The sequence below is a fragment of the Muscardinus avellanarius genome, assembly GCF_963383645.1.
Source record: "Muscardinus avellanarius genome assembly, chromosome: 1".
NCBI lineage: Eukaryota > Metazoa > Chordata > Mammalia > Rodentia > Gliridae > Muscardinus > Muscardinus avellanarius.
In genome coordinates, this window is record NC_137786.1 from 124,718,748 (window position 1) to 124,744,920 (window position 26,173).

A 26,173-nucleotide genomic window follows, 5' to 3' on the forward strand; every position below is an offset into this window, starting at 1 on the left:
ACTGCTATAAACAACACTACTATGCTAACATTAGAACTACCACATGATACAACTTTATGATACCCATGTTTATAGCGCCACAATTCACAACAGCCACATTATGCAGTCAGCCTAGGTGTCTATCAACAGAGAGTAAAGAAAATGTGATATATACATTCATTGGACTTTTACTTAGCCATACAGAAGAGCAAAGTTGTGTCACTTACAAGAAAACAAGTCAAATTAGAGACAATCATTTTGAGCAAAATTGGTCAGACTCAGACAGGAAAGTATTGCATGAAAGTATTGTATGAAAACAGGTGGAAAGAAAAGCCATGAAAGTGGAAAGTATCCATTAAGGTAGAAAAAAAGATCCAAAGAAGGGAGGGGTATGGTGTGGTTTTGGAGATTAAATTAATAAAATTATGTTTTATGTATATAGTAGTCTGTCACAGTACAACCCAAAATTCTGTCAAATTAACATGCATCAATAAAACTGACTAGTTAATATACATGCACAAGTCTTTTGTGTCCTTATGCTTTCATTCCACTCTGGTAAATACCTTGAGTAGATTTTCTACATCATACAGAATGTGCAGTTGTTTGTTTGTTTGTTGGTTGGTTGGTTGGTTGGTTGGTTGCAGGTCTTGGGATGGAACCCAGGGATATTCAACCTCCAAGCTACACCCCCTGCCCTATTTTTTATTCTTTATTTTAAAACAGGGTCTCACTGAGTTGCAGAAGGCCTCACAAAGTAGCTGTGGCTGTCTGCGAACCGCAATCCTCCAGACTCAGCCTTCTGAATGCTGAGATTACAAGCGTGTGCCACCACGCCCAGCTGAATGTACAGTTTTAATATTATAAAAATCAGACAAAGTGTTTCCAAAATGGTTCTACAATCTTATACTTTCAATAAGTATGAGCCCCAAGTACTCATTAACACTTTGTATTGTCAGGTTTTTTTTTTTTTTTTTTTTTTTTGGTGGTACTGGGGTTCCTGGAAGCCCTTCTACCTCCAGGCCACACTCCAGACTCATTTTTTATATTTTTTATTTGGAAACTGGGTCCGCGGCTGGCCTTGAACCTGTGCGATTCTTCTGTCTCCACCTCCCAAGCACAGGGATTACAAGCATGCGCCACCACACCCGGCAAATTCTCAGTATATTAATTTAGCCATTCTTTGGGGTATTTAATAGTATAGTGTTTTTTATTTATATTTTCATAATTCTCTCTAATATTTTTATTGGTGTATTGTAGTTGTACATCTTAATGGGGTACAAGATGGTAGAGGAATACATGCACACATCACTCATTTAGCCCTACCTCTCTACCCACCCCTTTTCCTCCCCCTCCCTTTTGATTCATAATGCTACCAATGCTGCTTTCATATACTTTACTGGCCATTATATATCTTCTTAGTTGAATATATAGTGCCTATTTAGCTGTTTTATTTCCTCATTATTAAGCCTGGATAGAAGAACTTTGTCATTCATGTATTAAAAATATTCTCTCCTAAGCTGGGTGTGGTGGCGCACACTTGAAATCCCCGCACTTGGGAGGCTGAGACAGGAGGATCACACAGGTTCAAAGCCAGCCTCAGCTACTTAGTGAGGCTCTCAGCAACTTAGTGAGACCCTGTGTCCAAATAAAATATAAAATAAGTCTGGGAGTATAGCCTGTAGGTAGAAAGTCCCTGGGTGCCACCACCAGTAATATACATACATATATATATATATATATATATATATATATATATATATATATATATTCTCCTAGTCACTGTCCTGCTCTTCATTTTCTGAGTAGAACATTCCATGAAACAGAATTTTAAATTTTTATGATGTTCAGTTTATACTCTGATCTTAATACCTTTTAAAATATTTTTATTACTGGATTATATTATACATCATAATGAGGTTCAAAATGATAGATATATACATGTACACAGTGCTTCCATCTGGATCCCATCCTACTCCCTCCCAGCCACATATTCTGAAAATTGGATTTAATAACTTTTTATATGTACTTAGCATTATTTGAACTTCTTCCTTCATCAAGATTCTTTTCTTCTATCTAAAATTCTTTACTTAGCCCAAGGTTGTTAATACGTGTTCCTACATGCAATCTATAATCGTGTTCATTTTGCTTTAATGGTACAGTCTCTGGACCATTTTCAGTTGACTTTGTTCAACCATTGATTATGGAACTTTTCAAACTATGAAAAGAAAATGAAAGAGTATAATCAACCCATACAAACCCAACCAGCCTCAGTCTGACTGTTTTCAACAATCTTATAGCATCTATTTCTCAATAACTCTACTCTCCATGATGAAGATGATAATAATGATGATGATGGTTAAGTTCTTTTTAGATAAAATTCATGTACATTGAAACACACAATTCTTAGTTGTGCAATTCTGACAAGCAAACACATCTCTAACATTTCTATCATTCCAGAAAATTTTCTCTTTTTCTATCTCCATATCTTAATTTTCAAGACAACAGTAGTCAGAATTTTTTTACCTTAGATTAACTTTACCTCCTCCATAACTTCATAAAGACAGCATGGATCTTTGATGTAGCTTCTTTTGGTCACAAAAAAAAATACCTGTTCTCTCAAGTCCTCCACATGACAACACTAATCCTTCCTTGAAGTCTACATTGCCACCCGTTCTGCTCAAACCAAATGGTGAAGCTTGTACCACAGCCACCATCACCACCAAGTACATGGCTACAATCTCCCCTGCAGCTGGTGTCCTCGACATTAGCCCAGGGATTCTCCATGACTTAACTGGGAGCTACAGAGAATCTCATCACCTTCCACCATTCTGTCCACAGGCACACACCTGTGCTGAGCAGGGGTTTGTGAGCTCAGCTCATATAGGAACTCCTTTACCACAGCAATCAGGTTCAGCCTGCCATAAACACATGGCACCTCTCTGGCTGTGCACATAAAATATAGGCTGCCTCCTGGGCAAAGCATGAGGGCAACTGGCAGTGGACAGACACTAATTCTTACAGTTTGTGTTTCTTTGTGCTGTGTGCCAACATTATGGGAAGGAAAATTGGACAAAATGACCCAGACTTTGTTCAAGCAACTGCTTCCAGTTTGAACAGTTAATTGATTTCCCAGATTATTTTTAATGCTACTCCCCACTCATATTTCCTCTCCTGTGACAGTTTCAATCAGCAGAAAGAAATAGATTTAAAGTATAAGAAAAAAGAAATCATTTTTGCAATTTAAAGTAAAAGAATAAAATCCATTCATTAATTTTTAGTTGATATTTCTAGCATTTCAGCAATATGGAAGTTCAGATAAAATGCAGTCTAATTAGACCACTAAAAATGTTGAATAAAATAGAAATATTAAGCTACTAATTGGTTAGCTAGTATTTAAAATTAACCACAAATAAAATATATTTTTAATAAGCAGATGCTAGAAGCCGGGCATGGTGGCACAAGTTTGTAAACCCAGCATTTGGGAAGCTGAGACCTGAGGATCGCAATTCGCGTACAGCCTCAGCTATTTAGGGAGACGCTTCACAACTCAGTGAGAGACTATTTCAAAATAAAGAATAAAAAATTGTGCAGAGGGTGTATGTAGGAGGTCAAATGCCTCTGAGTTCCATGCCTACACCCAGAGGGGGGAAAAAAAACAGATGTTCGGAGTAGCCTTGAAATCCCCAAATTATTTATTTATCCTTTAATATTTATAGATCCCTAATTAATTATACTGAGTAACAGTTTTCTCCATTATGATTCAAATACCCAAATTAAATCCTGAAAGACTCTGAATGTTGACTTCTTTAGTCTTCAAATGTGTGTGACTTTCCACTCAGCATGATTAAAACCCTTATGCCAGTTGATTGGATGATGTGTACTTGGATATCCTAACAAGTCTTGTTTTCCATTGTGATGTTTGACTACAATGCACCAATAAAAATATATTTAAAATGACTCATATTCCTATGAAGTTATAGTCCATTAAGCAAATGTCATAGAATTCCACAGACAACCTCACTCTTAGTGAAACCACACAACGGAATCTAAACATACTACTTTTGTCATTTGGCCAAGAGAAACTCAATAAACATTTTCATCTTATACCCTCAAAAAATGTAATTTTCTCCCAGAATAGTGTTACACACACACACATTTAATCCCAGTACCTGGCAACAAAGACAGGAGAATTGGAGGCCTCAAGTCAGCCTCAGCAACTTAGTGAGACTCTCACCAACTTAGCAAGACCCTGGTTGTAGGTAATAAGGGCTAGAGTTATATCTCAGAGCTAGAATGCCCCTGGGTTCCAGCCCTGGTACCAAAAAATTAAACATAATTAATGTTTTGCAAATTTTACATATAGAAGAATTAAATTATATCCCCATAAACAGGATAAGATTTGAATATGTTGTTATACTTTTGAAATAAAATTTTCAGAGGCAGCAAATGAAGCAAGAACACCTGGATAAAGAAAAGAAAAGAGCGACTGGAATTTGAAAGCCTAGATTCAAGTCTCAAGAGTGGCATCAGATAATTTTGTGTTTGGGAGTAACAGTATATTTCTGTGCCTGCAACCTCTATTAAATGGGGAGGTTATATTAAATTATTTTAAGACTTATACAAGATTAACCAACTTATTATTGTAAAAATGATAAAATAAAGAAATCCTGGAATAGTTGAAGTAGAGCAAGGGTCACAGATTATAGACCTACATAGGCACTCACAACATGTAAAGATTGGGAAGAGATTTGACTCCTCTGTTAAATTAACTTTCTTGTGTCTTTTTGTTTAAATACTGCTCCCTTCTTAAAATAATATATTCTTGCCCAAGGTTTTCCTCAGGGCAACTTTGACATCCTTATTCCTCAGGCTGTAGATTAATGGATTTAACAATGACACCACAATGGTGTAGAACAAGGAGGATACTTTGCCTCGCTCAAGGGACAAAGTGGAAGGTGGTTTTAGATACATGAAAGCCCCAGAACCATAGAAAAGAGAAACCACCATCATGTGGGAGCCACAGGTGCTGAAGGCTTTGGATCTGCCACCTGTGGAATGAATGTGAAGAATGCTGGAGAGGATGAACCCATAGGAAGTAAGGACAGTAATAATGGGAACCCCAATGCCAATAGCCACAACAACAAAGACCACCAGCTCATTCACATGGGTGCTAGTACAGGACAGCTCAAGGAGGGGAAGGATGTCACACATGAAATGATTGACCAGGTTGTCTCCACAGAAGGTCAGGCTCATTATGCTCCCTGTATGGGTCATGGCCCCAGTGAACCCCATCACATACACACCCAACAAGAGCAGAAAACACACTCGGGGAGACATGCGGACTGTGTACAGCAGGGGGTTACAGATGGCGACATAGCGGTCATAGGCCATCGCAGACAGGACAAAAGACTCCGAGATGACAAAGAAACAAAAGAAAAAGAGCTGAGTCAAACACCCAGAGTAGGAGATGATGTTCTTCTTGGAGAAAAAACTCACCAGCATTTTGGGGGTGATGGTACTGGAGAAACAGAAATCTATTAGGGAGAGGTTGAAGAGAAAGAAGTACATGGGAGTGTGCAGGTGAGTGTTCAGCACTATCAGCAGTATCAAGCTCACGTTCCCCACCACGGTGACCAGGTAGAAACCTAGGAACAGGAAGAAGAGGGGGATCCGGAGCTCAGGCTGGTCTGTTAAGCCTGCGAGGATGAACTCTGTGATGCATGAGGAGTTCTTGGCTGCCATTCTTCTCTTGGGAAGGAGGTCTGTAAGAACAAAACAAGAGGACTTGCCACTTGGAGAGAGGAAACATCTCCGCCATCTTCCCTTATCCCTCCTCTAGTCTCAGAAAACCAATCTACAGAAAACACACTTGAACTTTGGTAGGAAGCTTTCACCATTCGCTACAGGAAGTAATGAATGGTGTAGCAAGTGGCTTTGGCCTTCAGATTCCCATATGAGGCTAAACGTGGCCTCCAGAAAGAGAGCTGGCACTGAGGCAGAGAGGATCACCAAATGGCAGTGATGTCTTTTAGGTCTTGGAGTCAGACTCTTCACGATTCTCTTCCTCCTCCCACCTCTGCCTCCATGGCTGACATCTGGGCCTCTTCCCTGGAAGAGAGCAGTCCTGACAGATACAAGCCACCATGGCTCCAGGTCAGGGCTACAAGATCACGTAGGCCAAGTTGTGGTGTACCTTTCATTGGGGTTCTTATTCAGCATTTTTTAAATCTTACTTTAATTTAAATTTAGTTTTAATTTATATTTAAGTTTGTTTAATTTAAAATGAGCTCCTATATAGTTAGTGGTGGAGTTTTTTCTTAAGGTCTCTTCAACCAAATGGCTGCATGTTTAATAATAATTTTTTAACTAACACGTTTTTATTTAGGAGATACAGAGAAAGGTTGTACTCTAAGAACTTTGGGACAACATTATTTTCTTTGTGTTACAGATGAGACACTCAGATTAAGTGACTAGCCCAAAGTCACTAAACTGTTGAGCTTCTACCAGGAAAACCTGCACAGTCTGACTCACAGTTTGTGCTGGTAACCATGTTATGTGACTGATCAGAGTCAGCAGGAGCTCCCCTTCTTCATAAAGCTATGCCCTGCTGTCTCCATCCAAATTGTCCTGGGGAGGTAAAGACTTGGTGAACAGGGAATGGCAGCTTGGAGCTCAGAGCCCTGTCCTCCAAGCCCACTTCAAAGCATCAGAACCTCTCCTAACTCTTTATGCACCAAACAACATGACTTACAATTGTTAATTTTCCCAAAATCCCCTCCAGCTTCCAGGAAGGACAAGGCACCTGTTCCTGACCTGTGGGTAACCGAAAAATAGAAAGTCCAAGGCTGGATTGCCCATCTCATGTCTCATGAAGTTAATATCAAAACAGGGAATCCCTCAAGACTTCTTCCTCAGAGACTACCCTCCCTAAGGAAGAAGAAGGATTTGTTTATCCCTAGAAATTGCTTGATTGGCTTTTAGGGAAAATTCTTTTTTCAACTTAAAATTACTGTGGGAAAAAATGATTTCCATTTCTGTCTTCAATACCCAGTAATGTGCTTGATACAGAGCCATGATAATGACCCGTGTCTAGGGAGATCTAAAACACTCCCCAAATCTTTCCATTTTATCCCTCACGATAATGATACCCAGAGGTGAGCCGCCCACTGAGACGATGTGTTTCTGAGTCCATAGTCAAGCCTAGATCTGTCTGAATCTGAGCCCCTGACCTGAACCCCTAAACTATCTCCTAATGAGACCTACTGAATTCCACAAACCAGCAATCTGTCTGTCAACATTGTCACTGAAATAATCCAAAAGACCTGAGCATACAATTTAGATGAAGAAAGCCTTCTTTGCTCACAGTGTCTTGGATATTCCAATTTCAGCCCACGTGAGTTCAGAGTCTGAAGCTCCTGGCATGGTCGCAGGAAGCAGAGACAGGGAGAGGTCAAGGTTCTGCTCTCACGTCCTGGAGGCTGATGCAAGAGAGTCAGAAAGTAGGGGTCCTCACAGACACAAGCACAGTCCCTAAGGCCACGCCCTCAGAGACTCAACTTCCCCAGCCACAGCCCACCTGCATAGGCTACCACAGAGTAAACCCCTCACAATGGATTTATTTACTGATGAGATTACTGTTAGGTTTGCACAGTAAAAAGATGAGAGAGACCCGGTGCGCAGAAAGATAGGGATAGGGGCTGGATGGCCCCTGGAGACCTGCGAGTCCTTCTGCCACTGGAGAGGAAATGCCTCTCCTTAAGGCTTACGTCTTGTGGGTGGGGTTACGGATGGGAACACTGCCCCTCTCGCTACATCACCAGTCTCAAGATACCATCTGCGATATCGCCCAGCAGAGTCTCCTCCTTCTCTAGGGCTCCGCCCCTGCTGGGAGGGACCCAACTTGTCATTCTGGCCTTTGGTGATAATGCGCAGAGATTTGATCTTAAACTACTTCCTGCTGTCAGGGGTGTCGTAAGGGTGCCCCTCAGCCGGGAGAGGTCGGGCCCTCCAGAAGTGGGCAGGTGGGGGCATGGCTGCAGCACTAGTCAGAGGTTACCCTGGACAGCTTGGTGATGTGTGCTCGAGGAGACTTTAGCAAAAGAGTTATGACAGTATGGCATCCGAAGAGGGAGAGCACCATAGTATGTGAACAAGTGGATCTGCTAAAATAAAACATCAAAGAGAATTATGCTGAGAAAAACAAAGCTTAGTAGTCCCCAACACTGTGCAAGAGAACCTGTCATGGGACTGCTGTAATGGAACCCATTTTAGCCAGGTAAGATGATGCCAGTTGGGGTCCCCCAGCAGTCTGGCTGCTGTAGGTGTGGTGAGGATCACTGTGAATGGCCCAGTCCACCATGGTTGAAGATGTTTTGGTTGAAGTGACTTGAGGAGAACTTGATCCCCTGGCATAAGGCATTGACTGCCAGTGTGGAGCTGCTTTTTCAGTCCCAGGTTGGGGAAGATACCGGTCAGCATGTTCCCTAAGAAGGTGCCTGAGAAAAGACAAGTAAGGAAGATAGGAAGACAAAGGAGGGGGATCCAAAGGGAGAGCATAATTAACCAGGAAAGGCTGACCGTATAGCAATTCAGAGGGGCTCATAAAGGTGGGGCTTTGAGGGCTGGCCCTCACATGTGCCAGAGCTAGTGGAAGCAGTTCAGGCCATGATACTTGCAGCTCTAGAGAGAGTTTTGTTAGATGGTTTTTAAGTATCCCATTCATTTTTTCTACCTTTCTTGACAACTGCAGTTGATATGGTATGTGAAGCTTCCATGAAATGCCAAAAGCTTGTGCCACCTGTTGAGTAACCTTAGAAATAAAAGCTGGTCCATTATCAGACTGTAAATAATTAGGGACTCCAAACTGAGGGATGATGTTTGAGCATAGAACATCAGCCACCATGCTAGCTGTCTCGTCCTTTGAGGAAAAAGCCTCTACCCAACCTGTTAGGGTACCAACCTTGGTAAGAAGATATTTAAGTTTTTTTTGAGGTGGCATATGGGTGATGTCAATTTGCCAGTCCTGTCCTGGCAAGTGTCCTCTCATTTGGTGGGTAGGAAAGGAGGGGCAAAGGCCTCCTTGGGGAGACACAGCAGTGCAAGTAGAACAGGAGGCACTGACTTTACTAATCAGCTGCTGCAGGAGAGAAGAATAAAACAAAGGGCTTAGGAAATGCTTTAGCACCATAGGTCCCACATGAAGGGAATTGTATTAGGCTAATGACCTTTGGGGCCTGAGCCTCAGGCAGAGCAATTTTATCCTGTATCATGAGCCAACCATCTCCTGTGCTTGACGCCCCAAGTTTGATTAGGTGTTTTTGTTCAGCCAGGCTGTAATTAGGCGCCATTGAGAGGAGGGTTAAAAATAGTACAGAGGCTGGTGGGCTTGGTTGAGCTTGTTGTGTCAGCTGTCTTGCTGTATAATCAGCTTTACTGTTTCCTTTGGCCACTAAGGAAGATTCTGCTTGGTGGCCCTGACATTTTATTTTATTATTTTTTTTGCGGGTCTGGGATTGGAACCCAGGGGCATTCAACCTCTGAGCTACACCCCCTGCCCTATTTTTTATTCTTTATTTTGAAACCAGGTCTCACTGAGTTGCAGAGGGCCTCACTAAGTAGCTGAGGCTGTCCGTGAACCGCGATCCTCCGGTCTCAGCCTCCCAAATGCTGGGATTACAAGCATGCACCACCACACCCGGCTAGGCCCTGACATTTGATGATGGCCAGCTCAGATGGTAAAGAAAGGGAATCTAGGAGTTTCTTAATCAAGATGGCATTAACAACGGGTGAACTCATGATGGAGAGAAATCCCCCCTCTCTCTTCAAATTGAGGCATGGCAATGTGCTATTAAAAAAGAATATTTAGCCGGGCGTGGTGGCGCACGCTTGTAACCCCCATGCTTGGGAGGCAGAGACAGGAGGATCATGCAGGTTCGAAGCCAGCCACTCGCGTTGGCTTAGGAGACCCTGTTTCCAAATAAAAATGTAAAAATAGGTCTGGGAGTGTAGCCCGGAGGTAGAAGGGCTTCCAGGAACCCCAGTACCACCAAAAAAAAAAAAAAGAATATTTAGAATCGATATATATGTTTACCCGCTTGTTTTTTGCCAGGTGTAGAGCTTGAGTTAGGCAATCAGTTCAGTCTTCTGAGAGGTAGTACCATCCGGTAACCTGGCAGCCTCAATGACTTGAGTTAGGGTGACAACTGCATAGGCTGCCCTTTTCTTACCTCTGGAGTCAGAAAAAGAGCTACCATCAACAAAATAAGTAATATCTGGATTAAGAAGGGGGGTGTCATGGAGGTCCACCCGAGGTTTAGCTAAAGCTTCAAATATATCAACACATGAGTGAACATCGTTAGGTGAACACAAATTAGGGCCTGAACCCTGGCTCACTGGTAAAAGAGCGGCCAGGTTAAGGGCTGGGGAATGAGACAGTTTAATATCTGGATGTTCCATGAACAACAAATAAAGTTCCTGAATGCGAGAAGGTGACAGAAGAGGGGGTGCTTGAGGAGAGAGCAAATTCTGGAGTCTATGTGGGGGGAAAACCTGCAGGGGCATCCAGAAACAAATTTTAGGAGCCTCTTTTGTGAGCGTGGCTGATGCAGCCTGAGGCAAGGTGGCCATCCATGAGTGGTAGGGTCAAGCTGTTTAGATAAATAGGCCACTGGTGCCTGGGTTGGTCCCAGGGGTTGAGTGAGCACTCCTATAGCTATCCCTTGCCTCTCATCAGTATATAACAAGAAGGCCTTAGTGGGATTGGGGAGTGTCAAGGGGGGGGGGGGTTAAGAAGGGCTTCCTGGAGAACCAGGAAGGCTCGGCGAATGACCAAGGGTGAAGTGAGGGGGCCAACCGGGGTTTCCTTAATTGCCTCATGTAATGGCTTAGCTAGAATGGCAAAGTTGGGGATCCAATGTCAGAAAAATCCCACAAAACCCAAGAAAGATTGAATCTCGTATGCTGAGGTGGGTAGCTACAAGTCTTGCAAGGCCTTGACCTGGTCAACAGTTAATTCTTGGGTGTTTGGGGTGAGATGTAGGCCTAAATACTGTACCTCAGGCACTGATAACTGGGCTTTATGTGGGGCCACCCTGTAACCCCTGCTTCTAAGGAAATTAAGGAGAATGGCGGTGTGCCATTTGGACACTTCCAGGGAGGGACTACAAAGTAAAAGGTGATTCACATATTGTAACAGAGAACTAGGCTCCAAGGGTCACTGGAGGAGGTCCTGTGCTAGAGCCTGTCCAAAGAGGTGTGGGCTATCTCAAAAACCCTGGGGGAGAATGGTAGAGGTTAGTTGTTGAGCAACTTGGGTATCAGAGTCCTCCCAAGTGGAGGCAAAAAGGGGGTATGAGTCAGGATGTAGAGAAATTATATAAAACACATTCTTTAAGTTGAGAAATGAAAAATAGGTGGTATTTGGGGGAAATCTGAGATAAGAGGGTAAAGGGATTAGGGACAACTGCACCATTAATTAAATGGAGATCCTGGACTAAACAATAAGTCACATTAGGCTTTTTAACTGGGAGAATGGGGGTATTATAAGGGTAATTAATTAGAAGGGATAAGCAGTCCCTGGGCCCAGAGATGAGAAATAATGGGTTTAAGCCCACATCAGTGAAGGAGGGATATGGGAAACTGGGAGTGGGAAGGGAAAATAGTGAGGTCACGTAGGACAATCTGGACCAGGGTGTGGTGGTTTGCCACAACTGGGGTGCTGGTACCCCATACTATAGGGTCAACCAAATCTATTGGAAGGGAAGGTTTGGCTTCCCAGTCATCAACTGTAGCTACAGCCATTAAAAGTATATTAGAGGAAACAGAAGCTGTGGGAAAACTAAATGAAAGTTTAGCCCCAATTTTGGTTAAAAATTCTCTACCTAAAATGGGGATAGAACATGAAGGGATAATCAGGAATGGATGGTTAACTATACAGGTCTCTAAATGACATAAGAGGGGGCCTGTGGTACGTGGGCAAGAGAGCATGCCGTCAATCCCCTGAACCACAATTTGGGAGGGGAAACTAAGTCCTGAGAAGGAAGGGAGAACAGAGTAGGTAGGTTATATATCAATCAAGAAGGAGATTGGCTTACCTGCTACCTGGAGAGTTACCCTGGACTCAGCTTGAAGGCATAGTATCATGTGATTTTTCTTTTATATTCCCTCACCCCTGTCATTATAATCCCAGTGGGGATCCTCAGAAGGAACTGCAGCTGTTCCAGTAGGGAGCTGTGGATTGGTTAGGTAAGCCTGATCGGCCTGTTCCCTGGCAGCCTTAAGAATATGATCTCATTTGTCTGGAGTTAAAGAGGAGGTTAAAATGACATGAAGATACCGCCAAGTTAAATCATATGCTTGTACAATATGTTGGAATTCCTTAATAAAACCAGAGGGATTGGCAGAAAAAGAACACAGTCTCTTGAAGTTGAGCAAGGTCAGGAAGGGAAAAAGGAACATGGACCCAGACCATGCCTTCTCCACCAGCCACCTCACAAGGCAAGGCCAAGAGAGAAGGGGGGGGGGTCCTCTGGAAAGGGTAGGGTGACCTACAGGGGTAGGTGAGGGGGAGGTAAGGGTTGGTCCCTTAAGGAAGAAAGATGGGGGAGAAAGGAGTGGGTTTGAATGGGAGGCTTCCCTGGAATAAGATGATGACTGCAGTGGTAAGGAGACATCTTGTGGGTCAGGGTCATCAGGAAATGGGGCCTGAAACAACCGGGTCAGACTCCGGCATCCACATGTCATCACAGAATGGCGACCTTGATTTAGCAGAATAGCAGGCCTGTGACCAGAAAGGCCACCAGGTGGCACCTGTGAGCTATCATGTGGCAACCAAGATGGCAGCTGCAGGTGGCACCTGTGAGCTATCACGTGGCGACCAAGATGGCAGCTGCAGCTGGCGGGAATCCCCAGCCATCATGAATCAAGCAATAGAGTCAGGAGGGTTGAAAAGGAAGAGCAGAGAACATATGAACAGAAAAGCCTGTACATACAGAACCTCTGACCATTTACCTGCCCATTTGCAAAAGTTACTGAGATCAGTCAACATCTTAAGATCTAACATATCCATCTCAGGCCACCGAGAACCATTACCCAACTCATAAGTGGGCCAGACTTTTATGCAGAAAAATATGAGCCACTTGGGGCACAGTTCCCCGGATAAACCTAGAGTCTGGAGATTAACCAGAACATGGCCTAGTGAGGATTGGGAGTCTATTTTCAATGGCTGGCTTCCCCCCAAGACTGGTCAAGGGGTGAGGATAAAAGCAGGAATTTGGCATCCCAAGATCCTGCCTAACTTCTGGAAACAAAGTGGTTGTGTTAGAGAAGGACGTCTCTATTCCCTTTACACAACTGTAGGCAGCCTGGAAACCCCCAGAGAACTTGGACACCAAATATTTGGGTTTAACAGCCATGAGCCTGAGTCCAGAAGAGGCTAAAAGCCAGAACCTGCTTGTTTATGGAAGGGGAAGCTTACCACAATGTAGTGCTATCACCAGTGCAGACTAGAACCAAAGCACTGAAAGGCTGCAGAGCCAGGGGCACACTGTGGAGCTGTTGGGTGGAATTTGGGCTGGATGAGGTTTAAGATGGCCTCCGGGACTTGGCTGGGTGGTGAGATGGCCACTGGCTCTCAGGGAGAGTTTGCAGCTGGGGAAGAGAGCCGCCAGCTCTCAGGGAGAGCATGTGGTGGGGAAAGCTGGCTGCCAGCCCTCAGGGAGTGCATACAGCTGGGAAGATGGCTGCCAGCTCTCAGGCAGAGCGAGGGGCAAGGGAAGATGGCCACTGGCTCTCAGGAAGAGAGTGCGGTGCTGGGGAAGATGTCTGCCAGATCTCAGAGATAATACAGGGCTGGGGAAGATGGCCACCAGCTCTAAGAGAGAACATAGGGCTGGGAAGATGACTGCCAGCTCTCAGGAAGAGAGTGCGGGGCCGGGGAAGATGGCTGCTGACTCTCAGGAAGAGAGTGTGGGGCTGGGGAAGATGGCCACCAGCTCTCAGGAAGAACGCAGGGCTGGAAAAGAGTGGCTTACAGTCTCCGGTCTAGGCAGGCAGAGGTGGCGGTGGAAGTCCTGGAGCAGCGGGCGAGGTGGGAGCAGTCCCAGAGGATCCAAGGGCCCCCGGCAGATTCAGGCTGAGGTTTCCGACAAGGCCGCCTAGAGCATGCTGCGGCAGATGCGGTGGCAGGGAATTTTTTTTTTAATTTTTATTAATTAAATTAAAAATAAAAAAATGATTGTCTTGGGTTTCAACACCAGATGTTAGGTTGGCACAGTAAAGAGGCAAGAGAGACCAGGGTGCATGGTGCCAGATTTATTGTGGTCTTCTCGGGGATAGAGGCTGAACTGCTCCTGGAGACCTGTGTGCCCCTCCGCTGCTGGAGAGGAAATGCCTCTATTTTTAAGGCTTACATCAATATTTCCCAGCAGAGTCTCCACCTCCTTTTCTAGGGTTCTGCCCCTGCAGGGAAGGACCCTGCTTGTAAATTACAGTCCTCATGACTCAATTACATCAGTTCCAAGCACCAATTCATCACTTCTTCAGAGGACATTCTAGGTCTATAACAGGGTCCTTGCCATTTGGATCTGAAAAAAAATAAATACATAGTAAATTTAGTAAAAAAAAAAAAAAAAAAAAAAAAAAAACTTATGAGAGCCAGGGAAATTTATTCCTTGACATAGGGAATTTATTTTCCCTATGTTAATAATATTTTTCCAGCTTTTGAATCACCTACATTAAAAATAAAGTCAAATTGATTCTAACCTTTTTTAAATATTTTTATTGGCACACTGTATTCATACATCATAATGTGATAAAACACTTGTGTAGACATACATGCACACATTGCCCAGTTAGCCCTTTCCCAATACCCTCCCCATTCCCTCCTCATCCCTCCTTCCCATGCTTGGCTTAGTGGTTAACATCTAATATTATAGCAATTTATCCAAAATTACAATGATAATCTCACATAACAGATTCATTTTCTGATATCAAGCTTTTGATGACTTAGAGATAACATGTCAATATTTCTTTTTGCTTTATTTCTTAACAGAGGATATTTTTTTCTTTTTTTTTTTAAAGTGAAACTATGATACATTTACTTATTTGTTTTTCAGAAAAAATCTATCCTAACATGAAATATAAACTCTAAATACCCAAAATAATCACAAAAAAGAACAAAGCTAGAAGATGTACATTTTCTGATTTCAAACCTTATAAAGCTATAGTAATTGAGACAGTGTAGTAGTGCTATAAAGGCCGATATATAAACCAGTGGAGCAAAATAAAAAGCCTAAAAATAAATTCTTCCATATGTGGTCATTGTTTTTGACAAGTTTTCCAAAAATATTTGGTGAAGGAAACAATAATCTTTTCACTAAATATTGTTGAAAAATAATAATTACACGAAAAAGAATAAAATTGGACTCTTACCTAACACCATATACAAATATTAACTCAAACAGATAAAGACCTAAATGTAAATCTTAGGACTATAAACTTTTAGAAGAAAACTTGGGTCATAAAATTTCACAACATTAAAATTGGCAGTGATTTCTTGGATATGATTTCAAAGGCACAGGCAACAAGAGAATAAATAAATGTCCTAAAAAATAAAAAATATTGTACATCCAAAGACAATGTAAACAAGAGTTAAAAGTTACTGATAGAGTGGGATAAAATATTTCCAAATGCTATATCTGAAGGTATATTAATATTCTAAATAGAAATCCTAAAAATTAGCAACAACAAAAGCAAACAATACAATTTAGAAATAGGCAAAAGACTAATATAAATAATGAATCTCCAAAGATAACCAATCTTAGTTGTCTGCTGGATGGAAAATCTTGTTTCTCTGGTTCTGGTGTATATTACCTATTTCTTCTTTGTAGTTAATCTCTTTGAGCATTTTCTCTAGTGTTGGTTTTAAAGACATAAATTCCTTCAGTTTCTGTTTGTCATGGAACCTTCTTAATTCCCCATCTAATTTTATAGATAGTTTTTCTGGGTAGGAAATTTTTAGCTGGAAGTTGTTTTCTTTCAGAGTTTGGAATATGTTACTCCAAGCCCTTCTGGCTCTCATGACTTGGTTTTGGAAGTCTGGAGTGATTCTAATTGGTTTGCCTCTGAATGTGACTTGGCCCTTTGTTTTTGTTGCCTTTAAGATTCTCTGCTTGGCTTCCACATTGGTCATTTTGACAATTATGTGGCATGGGGATCCTCTTCTCTGATCCTGTCTAAAGGGAGTTCTATAAGCTTCCTGGACCTGTGTATCAACCTCTTGCTCTATGTTTGGAAATTTTTCTGCTATTATTTCTTTGAAGAGATTATTGATCCCTTTGGTTTCACCTTCTTTTCCCTCCTCTATTCCGATTATTCTTAGGTTAGCACTCTTAAAATGGGCCCATATTTCTTCAGTGTCAGATTCCTACTCTCTGATTTTTTTTCCTAAGTTATAAATTATGCATTCATTTTTGGAGTGATCATCTTCTAGGAGCAAGATTCTATTCTCCATGTGGTCTAATCGATTGTTTATACTTTGAATTGATGCCTTTATCTCAATAATTGCATTCTTTATTTCTTTTGGACTCTCTCTAAATTCTTTTCGAAGGTCCTGTATTATTTCTACAGTTATATTCCTGATTTGACCTTCTGGAGATCTCTGAATTTCTGTGTTATCAGGTTCTGATAATATGGGGTTGTGGGCATTCATCGCTCTATTGTTGTTCCTCTTTTCCATGATTTCAGAATTTTGTGCCTTCCCTGGGTCACTATGACTTCACTTGGGTGCTCTGTATCTTGAGTCTGTGTAATCTCAGCCACCACTACTCCTTTACTGGGTTGTATTGCAAAGTCTCAGACCCAGGGAGTTAATCAAGGCTGTGTGAGATTGTGGGGGTGCCGGGCTGGGAGTTTTCCCATGGGGAGCTGTGACAAGAGTGTGGTATCTCTGCCACCACTACTCCTTCACTGGGTTGGATTGCAAAATCTCAGACCCAAGGAGATTATCAAAGCTCTGCAAGTACTTGGGAGTGCAGTACAGGGATTTCTCCTTTAGAGGCCACAATTTCACTCACGGTAATTGTGCAGGCTGATCAGGAGCTGTCATGGGATATGGTGAACTCGCTGTCACTGCTGGCAATATGGCACCACTGTCACGCCCTCGGCTTTGAGGCTGGTGGTTTTGGCAATATGGTGCCACTGTCACACCCTCAGCCATGAGGCTGGAGCTGCTATCAATATGGCACCACTACCATACCCTTGGCCATGAGGCTGGCGCTGCTGGCAATATGGCACTGCTGCCATGCCCTCAGCCGTGAGGCTGGAGTATTTCTTTTCTCATTCTGAGCTCTGTTCTGAGTCCCTGGAAGGCATGATGAGCTTGGCCACTGGTAGTTTTAGGCATTCTTTGCACTGAAAGAACTGCTGAATTACACCCGAATGATCTGCAGCTGCTCACTTTAGCTCCTTGTTTACCTTTCCTCTCTGGAGCCTGGTGCTGTGAGGGAAGATGGTGCCGGCATGGCTCCGCCGCCACATTGCGGGCTTGATTTCTTTTCTGGTCTCAGGTTGTTCTTTTACTCTTTTTTTCTCTGTCCCTTGTGATTACATTTTTTTTTTATTTATCTGTTGCTAGTGTTTTCTGGCTATGAAAAGCACTGATTTTGTGGCAATAGAGATCGAGTTTTAGCAGGATTCCTAAATGCTGTTTTTCTCGGTCGCCATCTTCCCGGAAGTCCTGACTCTAACTTTTAAAGCAGTAAGTTTAGCTCCCTGAAATTCAGTTTGCTGAGAATTAATACACCAACAAGCCAATGTACTAAAAACCAACTCAATGAATAAACAATTTGCAAATTTATTCCATTGTTCTTTAAAAATTTTTAGTTTTACTAGTAAAACATATATACAAAACAGAAAATACAAACCATCCATATCCTACCACCCATAAATTACCACTATTTTGATTTGCATGCATATTGCTTGATGATACATTTTATGGGTTACGTTGAAGTATTTTTAAGCTATATAATAGTGTCATCTTTTCACATCAATGAAAAAACATGAACAATATTTTTCTTAAAGGTTTCATGACAGCCTTCAATAGGAACATCATTTTTATTAGTCAATTTTTATTTGTTTAACATTTTATTATATCAAATCTTTACTACCATAAACACTGCTGAGAATAGTGTACAAATCTGGAAAGTTGCCATTTTTCCTTTTTTATTTTATTTCATTTTAATTGACATGTAATAATCATACACTGTACAATTTATAGGGTACAGTGTGATGTTACACTATATTTATAAGGTCTGTGATCAATTCAAAATAATTAGCAAATCTATCACCTCTAACAATTATTATTTCATTATAACTAGAACATTAAAAATCTTCTCTTCTAGCTGGGCATAATGGCTCACACTTGTAATCCCAGCACTTGGGAGGATGAGACAGGAGGATTGCACAGGTTCCAAGCCAGCCTCAACTACTTAGTGGGGCTCTCAGCAACTTAGTGAGACTCTGTTTCCAAATAAATTATAAAATAGGTCTGTTAGTATAGCCCAGAGTTGGAAAAGAACCTGGGTTCCTTCCCCAGTGCCACCAAAAAAAAAAAAATATTCTCTTCTACCAGTTTTGAAATACTCTATTTGTTATTATTAGCTATAATCATTCTACTATGCAACAGAACACCAGAACTGATTTCTCTTATCTTTCTGTAACTTCATTGCCACTGACCAGACCCTCTCCACCCATTCCCCCATTCCCTCCCCAGCCTTTGATAAAAGTTCTTCTACTCTTTCCTTTTCTAAGATCAACATTTTTAAATTCCACACATGAATGAGATCATACAGGATTTGTTCTGTGTCTCTCTTATTTTGCTTATTTCAGTTACTTTCTGGAAAGAAATTCCTAGCCATTAAATTGCTAAGTCTACCAATGTGCTCTTTAAGAATACAGCTAATTTTTTATTGAATTATTTGTTTTCTTAGTGCTGAGTTTCTTGAGTTCTCTGTATATTCTAGATATTAGTCTCTATCATAGGAGGAACTCTAGATGAAGGAGAAATATAGAGAAGCAAATAAGGCAACCTAACTGAGAGGATGGGAGGGGGAAGAGAGAAATTCTCTGATGCACATGATGTATGTTAACAAACATATCAATGTCAATCACTAAGCCAACATGAGATGGAGGGAGTGGGAAGGAATAGGGCAGGAATTGGGTAAGGGCTAATTGGGTGATGAATGGGTGGAAATTGGGAAAGGGCTAATTGGGTGTGGAGTTATGTATGGCCCCACCATCTTGCCCCCCATTAAGATGTATGACTACAATACACCAATAAAAATTTTCAAAAAAAATATTGCTAATGCATTCCCATGAAAGCCATATACTCCTACCAGTATATGAACATGTCTTTTCTAACAATCTCCTAACAAAATGAACTAATCTGATGCTTAAAATCCCATCACATTATTTTAAATCATATTTCTTTGGTTATAAGTTATGTTGGGCTTCAACAATTGATTGCTAGGTGTCTTGAACTTGCCCCTTTATCAGTTGTATATGAATTCTTAAATCTAATTTATGAGACATAATGGAAACACAAAAGTAAACCTCATTTTTGTGTATAGTTTATTAATTTCTGAAAATATATTTGTCCATGCAACCACCACTTAATCATATATTTTATATTTTAATAGCCTCACAAAAATTCCTGATTTAATGAATAATCCCCACCCTCAGTCCTGGACAACAGCTGCCTTATTTCAGTATCATGTTTTGTTTTTGCCTGTTTTCAAATGTTTTTTTTTTATATTTATTTCAAATATTCTCTTTAAGTAACACAATAATTGGGCTGTTTATGTGTTTGGAGGCATTCCTCAGGCCTTATACCTGAGGAATGCACAGTTCTCACAAATATATGTCCTGTCCTGAACCATTCTGCTTCAGCAAATGATTGATAGAGTTTGAGTTATAATAACAGAACCTTGTTACAGGATCACTATCTCCTACTTTGAAAACAAATGACTTAGCTAGACGGCAACATTTATTTTCTCTAAATTAGATAATGGTCCCCCATTGCTACATCCCTAGTCATTTAGAAAAATAATTGTTTTCAAATTTTATATGAATTTTCTCCAGTTTATACTCTTTTGTGCCAATTTCCCTTCACTCAGCATAAAAGTCTCAGATTCATCCATGTTGATATTCACTCATGGGTCTATCACTAGTTAAGTCCTTTTTATTGTTGAGTACTAATCACATGATTATACCACAATTTATTTACTCACTCAAAAGCTGAGGAAATTTAGACCATTTACAGTTTAGAACTGCTATAAACAACACTACTATGATAAAATTAGAACTATCACATGATACAACTATTATACCCATGTTTATAGCGCCACAATTCACAACAGCCACATTATGCAGTCAGCCTAGGTGTCTATCAACAGAGAGTAAAGAAAATGTGATATATACATACAATGGACTTATATTTAGCCATAGAGAAGAACAAAGTTATGTCACTTACAAGAAAACAAGTCAAATTAGAGACAATCATTTTGAGCAAAATTGGTCAGACTCAGACAGGAAAGTATTGCATGAAAGTATTGTATGAAAACAGGTGAAAAAAAAGCCATGAGAGTGGAAAATATCTATTAAAGTAGAAAAAAAAGATCCAAAAAGGGAGGGGTATGGTGTGGTTTTGAAGAAGAAATTGATAAAATTATGTTTTATGTATATAGTAGTCTGTCACAGTACAACCCAAAATTCTGTCAAATTAATATGCATCAATAAAACTGACTAGTTAATATACATGCACAAGTCTTTTGTGTCTTTATGCTTTCATTCCACTCTGGTAAATACCTAGAGTAGATTTTCTACATCATACAGAATGTGCAGTTGTTTGTTTATTTGTTTGTTTGTTTGTTGCAGGTCTGAGGATGGAACCCAGGGACATTCAACCTCCAAGCTACAACCTCAGCCCTATTTTTTATTATTCATTTTGAAACCGGGTCTCACTGAGTTTCAGAGGGCCTCACTAAGTAGCTGAGTCTATCCACAAACTGTGATCCTCTGGACTCAGCCTCCCGAATGCTGAGATTACAAGCGTGTGCCACCACACCCGGCTGAATGTACAGTGTTATAAAGTCAGAGGAAGTGTTTTCCAAAATGGCTCTACCATCTTAAACTTTCAATAAGTGTGAACCCCAGTTACTCATTAACACTTTGTATTGTAAGTATTTTAATTTAGCCATTCTTTGGGGTATGTAGTAGCATAGTGGTTTTTATTTATATTTCCATGTTCTCTTTTTTAATATTTTTATTGATGTATTGTAGTTGTACATTTTAATGGGGTACAAGATGGTAGAGGAATACATGCACACATCACTCATTTATCCCTACTCCTCTTCCGACCTCTTTTCCTCCCCACTCCCTCTTGATTCATAATGCTACCAATGCTGCTTTCATATATATATATATATATATATTTTTTTTTTTGGTGGTACTGGGGGTGGAACCCAGAGGCCTTCTACCTCTAGGCTATACTCCTAGACCTATTTTATGTTTTTATTCAGAAACAGGGTCTCACTTAGTTGCTGATAGCCTCACTAAGTAGCTGAGGCTGGCTTCGAATCTGTGGGATACTCCCTGTCTCAGCCTCCCTAGCGTGGGGATTACAAGAGTGTGCCACAACGCCCGGCTGCTTTCATATTCTTACTGGCCATTTATATATCTTCTTAGTTGACTACATAGTGCCTATTTAGTTGTTTTATTTCCTCATTATTGAGCCTGGATAGAAGAACTTTGTCATGCATGTATTAAAAATATTGTTTCCTAAGCTGGGTGTGGGGGCGCACACTTGAAATCCCCGCACTTGGGAGGCTGAGACAGGAGGATCACACAGGTTCAAAGCCAGCCTCAGCTACTTAGTGAGGCTCTCAGCAACTTAGGGAGACCCTGTGTCTAAATAAAATATAAAATAGATCTGGGAGTGTAGCCCGGAGGTAGAAAGCCCCTGGGTGCTACCACCAGTAACACCAAAACATATATATACAGTCTCTGGACCATTTTCAGTTGACTTTGTTCAACCTTTGATTATGGAACTTTTCAAACTATGAAAAGAAAATGAAAGAGTATAATCAACCCATACAAACCCAACCAGCCTCAGTCTGACTGTTTTCAACAATCTTATAGCATCTATTTCTCAATAACTCTACTCTCCATAATGAAGATGATGATAATGATGATGATGGTTAAGTTCTTTTTAGATAAAATTCATGTACATTGAAACATACAATTCTTAGTTGTGCAATTCTGACAAGCAAACACATCTCTAACATTTCTATCATTCCAGAAAATTTTCTCTTTTTCTATCTCCATATCTTAATTTTCAAGACAACAGTAGTCAGAATTTTTTTACCTTAGATTAACTTTACCTCCTCCATAACTTCATAAAGACAGCATGGATCTTTGATGTAGCCTCTTTTGGTCACAAAAAAATACCTGTTCTCTCAAGTCCTCCACATGACAACACTAATCCTTCCTTGAAGTCTGCATTGCCACCCGTTCGGCTCAAACCAAATGGTGAAGCTTGTACCACAGCCACCATCACCACCAAGTACATGGCTACAATCTCCCCTGCAGCTGGTGTCCTCGACATTAGCCCAGGGATTCTCCATGACTTAACTGGGAGCTACAGAGAATCTCATCACCTTCCACCATTCTGTCCGCAGGCACACACCTGTGCTGAGCAGGGGTTTGTGAGCTCAGCTCATATAGGAACTCCTTTACCACAGCAATCAGGTTCAGCCTGCCATAAACACATGGCACCTCTCTGGCTGTGCACATAAAGTATAGGCTGCCTCCTGGGCAAAGCATGAGGGCAACTGGCAGTGGACAGTCACTAATTCTTACAGTTTGTGTTTCTTTGTGCTGTGTGCCAACATTATGGGAAGGAAAATTGGACAAAATGACCCAGACTTTGTTCAAGCAACTGCTTCCAGTTTGAACAGTTAATTGATTTCCCAGATTATTTTTAATGCTACTCCTCACTCATATTTCCTCTCCTGTGACAGTTCAATCAGCAGAAAGAAATAGATTTAAAGTATAAGAAAAAAGAAATCATTTTTGCAATTTAAAGTAAAAGAATAAAATCCATTCATTAATTTTTAATTGATATTTCTAGCATTTCAGCAATGTGGAAGTTCAAATAAAATGCAGTCTAGTAGACCACTAAAAATGTTGAATAAAAATAGAAATGTAAGATTCTAATTGGTTAGCTAGTATTTAAAATTCACCACAAATAAAATGTCTCTTTTAATAAGCATATGCTCGGAGCTGCCTTGAAAACTAAGTAGTTCCAAAAATTCTTTATTAATTGTACTGAGTCACAGTCAAAAAATGTAATTTTCTCCCAGGATAGTGTCACACACACATTAAATCCCAGTACCTGGCGACAAAGACAGGAGAATTGGAGGCTTGAAGTCAGCCTCAGCAACTTAGTGAGACTCTCAGCAACTTAGCAAAACCTTGGTTGTAAGTAATAAGGGCTGGAAGTATATATCAGAGGCATAATGCCCCTGAATTCCAGCCCTGGTACCAAAAAATTAAAATAATTAATTTTTTTCACATTTTACATATTGAGGCGTTAAATTATATTATCATAAACAGAATAAGATTTGAATATGTGCCGGGCGTGGTGGCGCACGCTTGTAATCCCCGCGCTTGGTAGGCAGAGACAGGAGGATCATGCAGGTTCGAAGCCAGCCGCGCGCGCTGGTTTAGGAGACCCTGTTTCCAAAATGAAAATTTAAAAAATAGGTCTGGGAGTGTAGCCCGGAGGTAGAAGAGCTTCCAGGAACCCCAGTACCACCAAAAAAAAAAAAAAAGATTTGAATATGTTATAATACTTTTAAAATAAAATCTTCAGAGGCAGCAAATGAAGCAAGAGCACCTGGATAAAGAAAAAGAAACAGCCCACTGGAATTTCAAGCCTGGATTCAAGTCTCAAGAGTGGCATCAGATAGTTTTGTGTTCGTGAGTAACAGTATATTTCTGTGCCTGCAACCTCTATTAAATGGGGAGGCTATATTAAATGATTTTAAGACTTATTCAAATGAAGCAAATATTATTGTAAAAATGATTAAAAAAAGACATCCTGGAATAGTTGAAGTACAGCAAGGGTCACAGAGAATAGACGTACAAAGGGACTCACTAAATGTAAGGATTAGAAGGAGATTTGACTCCTCTGTTAAGTTGATTCCCCACTGTCTCCTTGTTAAACTACTGCTCCCTTCTTAAAATAATATATTCTTGCCCAAGGTTTTCCTCAGGGCAACTTTGACATCCTTATTCCTCAGGCTGTAGATTAATGGGTTTAACATGGGCACCACAATGGTGTAGAACAAAGAGGATACTTTGCCTCGCTCAAGGGACAAAGTGGAAGGTGGTTTTAGATACATGAAAGCCCCAGAACCAAAGAAGAGACAAACCACCATCATGTGGGAGCCACAGGTGCTGAAGGCTTTGGATCTGCCACCTGTGGAATGAACGTGAAGAATGCTGGAGAGGATGAGCCCATAGGAAATAAGGATGGTGACAATAGGAACCCCAATATCGATGGCCACAACAACAAAGACCACCAGCTCATTCACATGGGTGCTAGTACAGGACAGCTCAAGGAGGGGAAGGATGTCACACATGAAATGATTGACCAGGTTGTCCCCACAGAAGGTCAGGCTCATTATGCTCCCTGTATGGGCCATGGCCCCAGTGAACCCCATCACATACACACCCAACAAGAGCAGAAAACACACTCGGGGAGACATGCTGACCGTGTACAGCAGGGGGTTACAGATGGCGACATAGCGGTCATAGGCCATCGCAGACAGGACAAAAGACTCCGAGATGACAAAGAAACAAAAGAAAAAGAGCTGAGTCAAACACCCAGAGTAGGAGATAATGTTCTTTTTGGAGATAAAACTCACCAGCATTTTGGGGGTGATGGTACTGGAGAAACAGAAATCTATTAGGGAGAGGTTGAAGAGAAAGAAGTACATGGGAGTGTGCAGGTGAGTGTTCAGCACTATCAGCAGTATCAAGCTCACGTTCCCCACCACGGTGACCAGGTAGAAACCTAGGAACAGGAAGAAGAGGGGGATCCGGAGCTCAGGCTGGTCTGTTAAGCCTGCGAGGATGAACTCTGTGATGCATGAGGAGTTCTTGGCTGCCATTCTTCTCTTGGGAAGGAGGTCTGTAAGAACAAAACAAGAGGACTTGCCACTTGGAGAGAGGAAACATCTCCGCCATCTTCCCTTATCCCTCCTCTAGTCTCAGAAAACCAATCTACAGAAAACACACTTGAACTTTGGTAGGAAGCTTTCACCATTCGCTACAGGAAGTAATGAATGGTGTAGCAAGTGGCTTTGGCCTTCAGATTCCCATATGAGGCTAAACGTGGCCTCCAGAAAGAGAGCTGGCACTGAGGCAGAGAGGAGCACCAAATGGCAGTGATGTCTTTTAGGTCTTGGAGTCAGACTCTTCACGATTCCCTTCCTCCTCCCACCTCTGCCTCCATGGCTGACATCTGGGCCTCTTCCCTGGAAGAGAGCAGTCCTGACAATACAAGCCACCATGGCTCCAGGTCAGGGCTACAAGATCACGTAGGCCAAGTTGTGGTGTACCTTTCATTGGGGTTCTTATTCAGCATTTTTTAAATCTTACTTTAATTTAAATTTAGTTTTAATTTATATTTAAGTTTGTTTAATTTAAAATGAGCTCCTATATAGTTAGTGGTGGAGTTTTTTCTTAAGGTCTCTTCAACCAAATGGCTGCATGTTTAATAATAATTTTTTAACTAACACGTTTTTATTTAGGAGATACAGAGAAAGGTTGTACTCTAAGAACTTTGGGACAACATTATTTTCTTTGTGTTACAGATGAGACACTCAGATTAAGTGACTAGCCCAAAGCCACTAAACTGTCGAGCTTCTGCCAGGAAAACCTGCAGAGTCTGACTCACAGTTTGTGCTGGTAACCATGTTGTGTGACTGATCAGAGTCAGCAGGAGCTCCCCTTCTTCATAAAGCTATGCCCTGCTGTCTCCATCCAAATTGTCCTGGGGAGGTAAAGACTTGGTGAACAGGGAATGGCAGCTTGGAGCTCAGAGCCCTGTCCTCCAAGCCCACTTCAAAGC

At 41.3% G+C, this 26,173-nt stretch overlaps 2 protein-coding genes across 2 annotated transcripts; both read right to left on the minus strand.

Moving 5' to 3' along the window:
• Positions 1 to 4,785: 4,785 nt before the first annotated feature.
• On the minus strand, positions 4,786 to 5,721 carry LOC308271887 (olfactory receptor 8B12-like; the record flags this gene model as incomplete). Its single annotated transcript, XM_080708527.1, has 1 exon — positions 4,786 to 5,721. One exon carries the CDS (start codon positions 5,719 to 5,721, stop codon positions 4,786 to 4,788), a length of 936 nt encoding a protein of 311 aa, XP_080564653.1.
• An 18,554-nt stretch (positions 5,722 to 24,275) lies between these two features.
• Positions 24,276 to 25,211, minus strand: LOC308271870 (olfactory receptor 8B12-like; the record flags this gene model as incomplete). The annotated part of the gene is made up of 1 exon (XM_080708502.1): positions 24,276 to 25,211. One exon carries the CDS (start codon positions 25,209 to 25,211, stop codon positions 24,276 to 24,278), a length of 936 nt encoding a protein of 311 aa, XP_080564628.1.
• Positions 25,212 to 26,173: the final 962 nt, after the last annotated feature.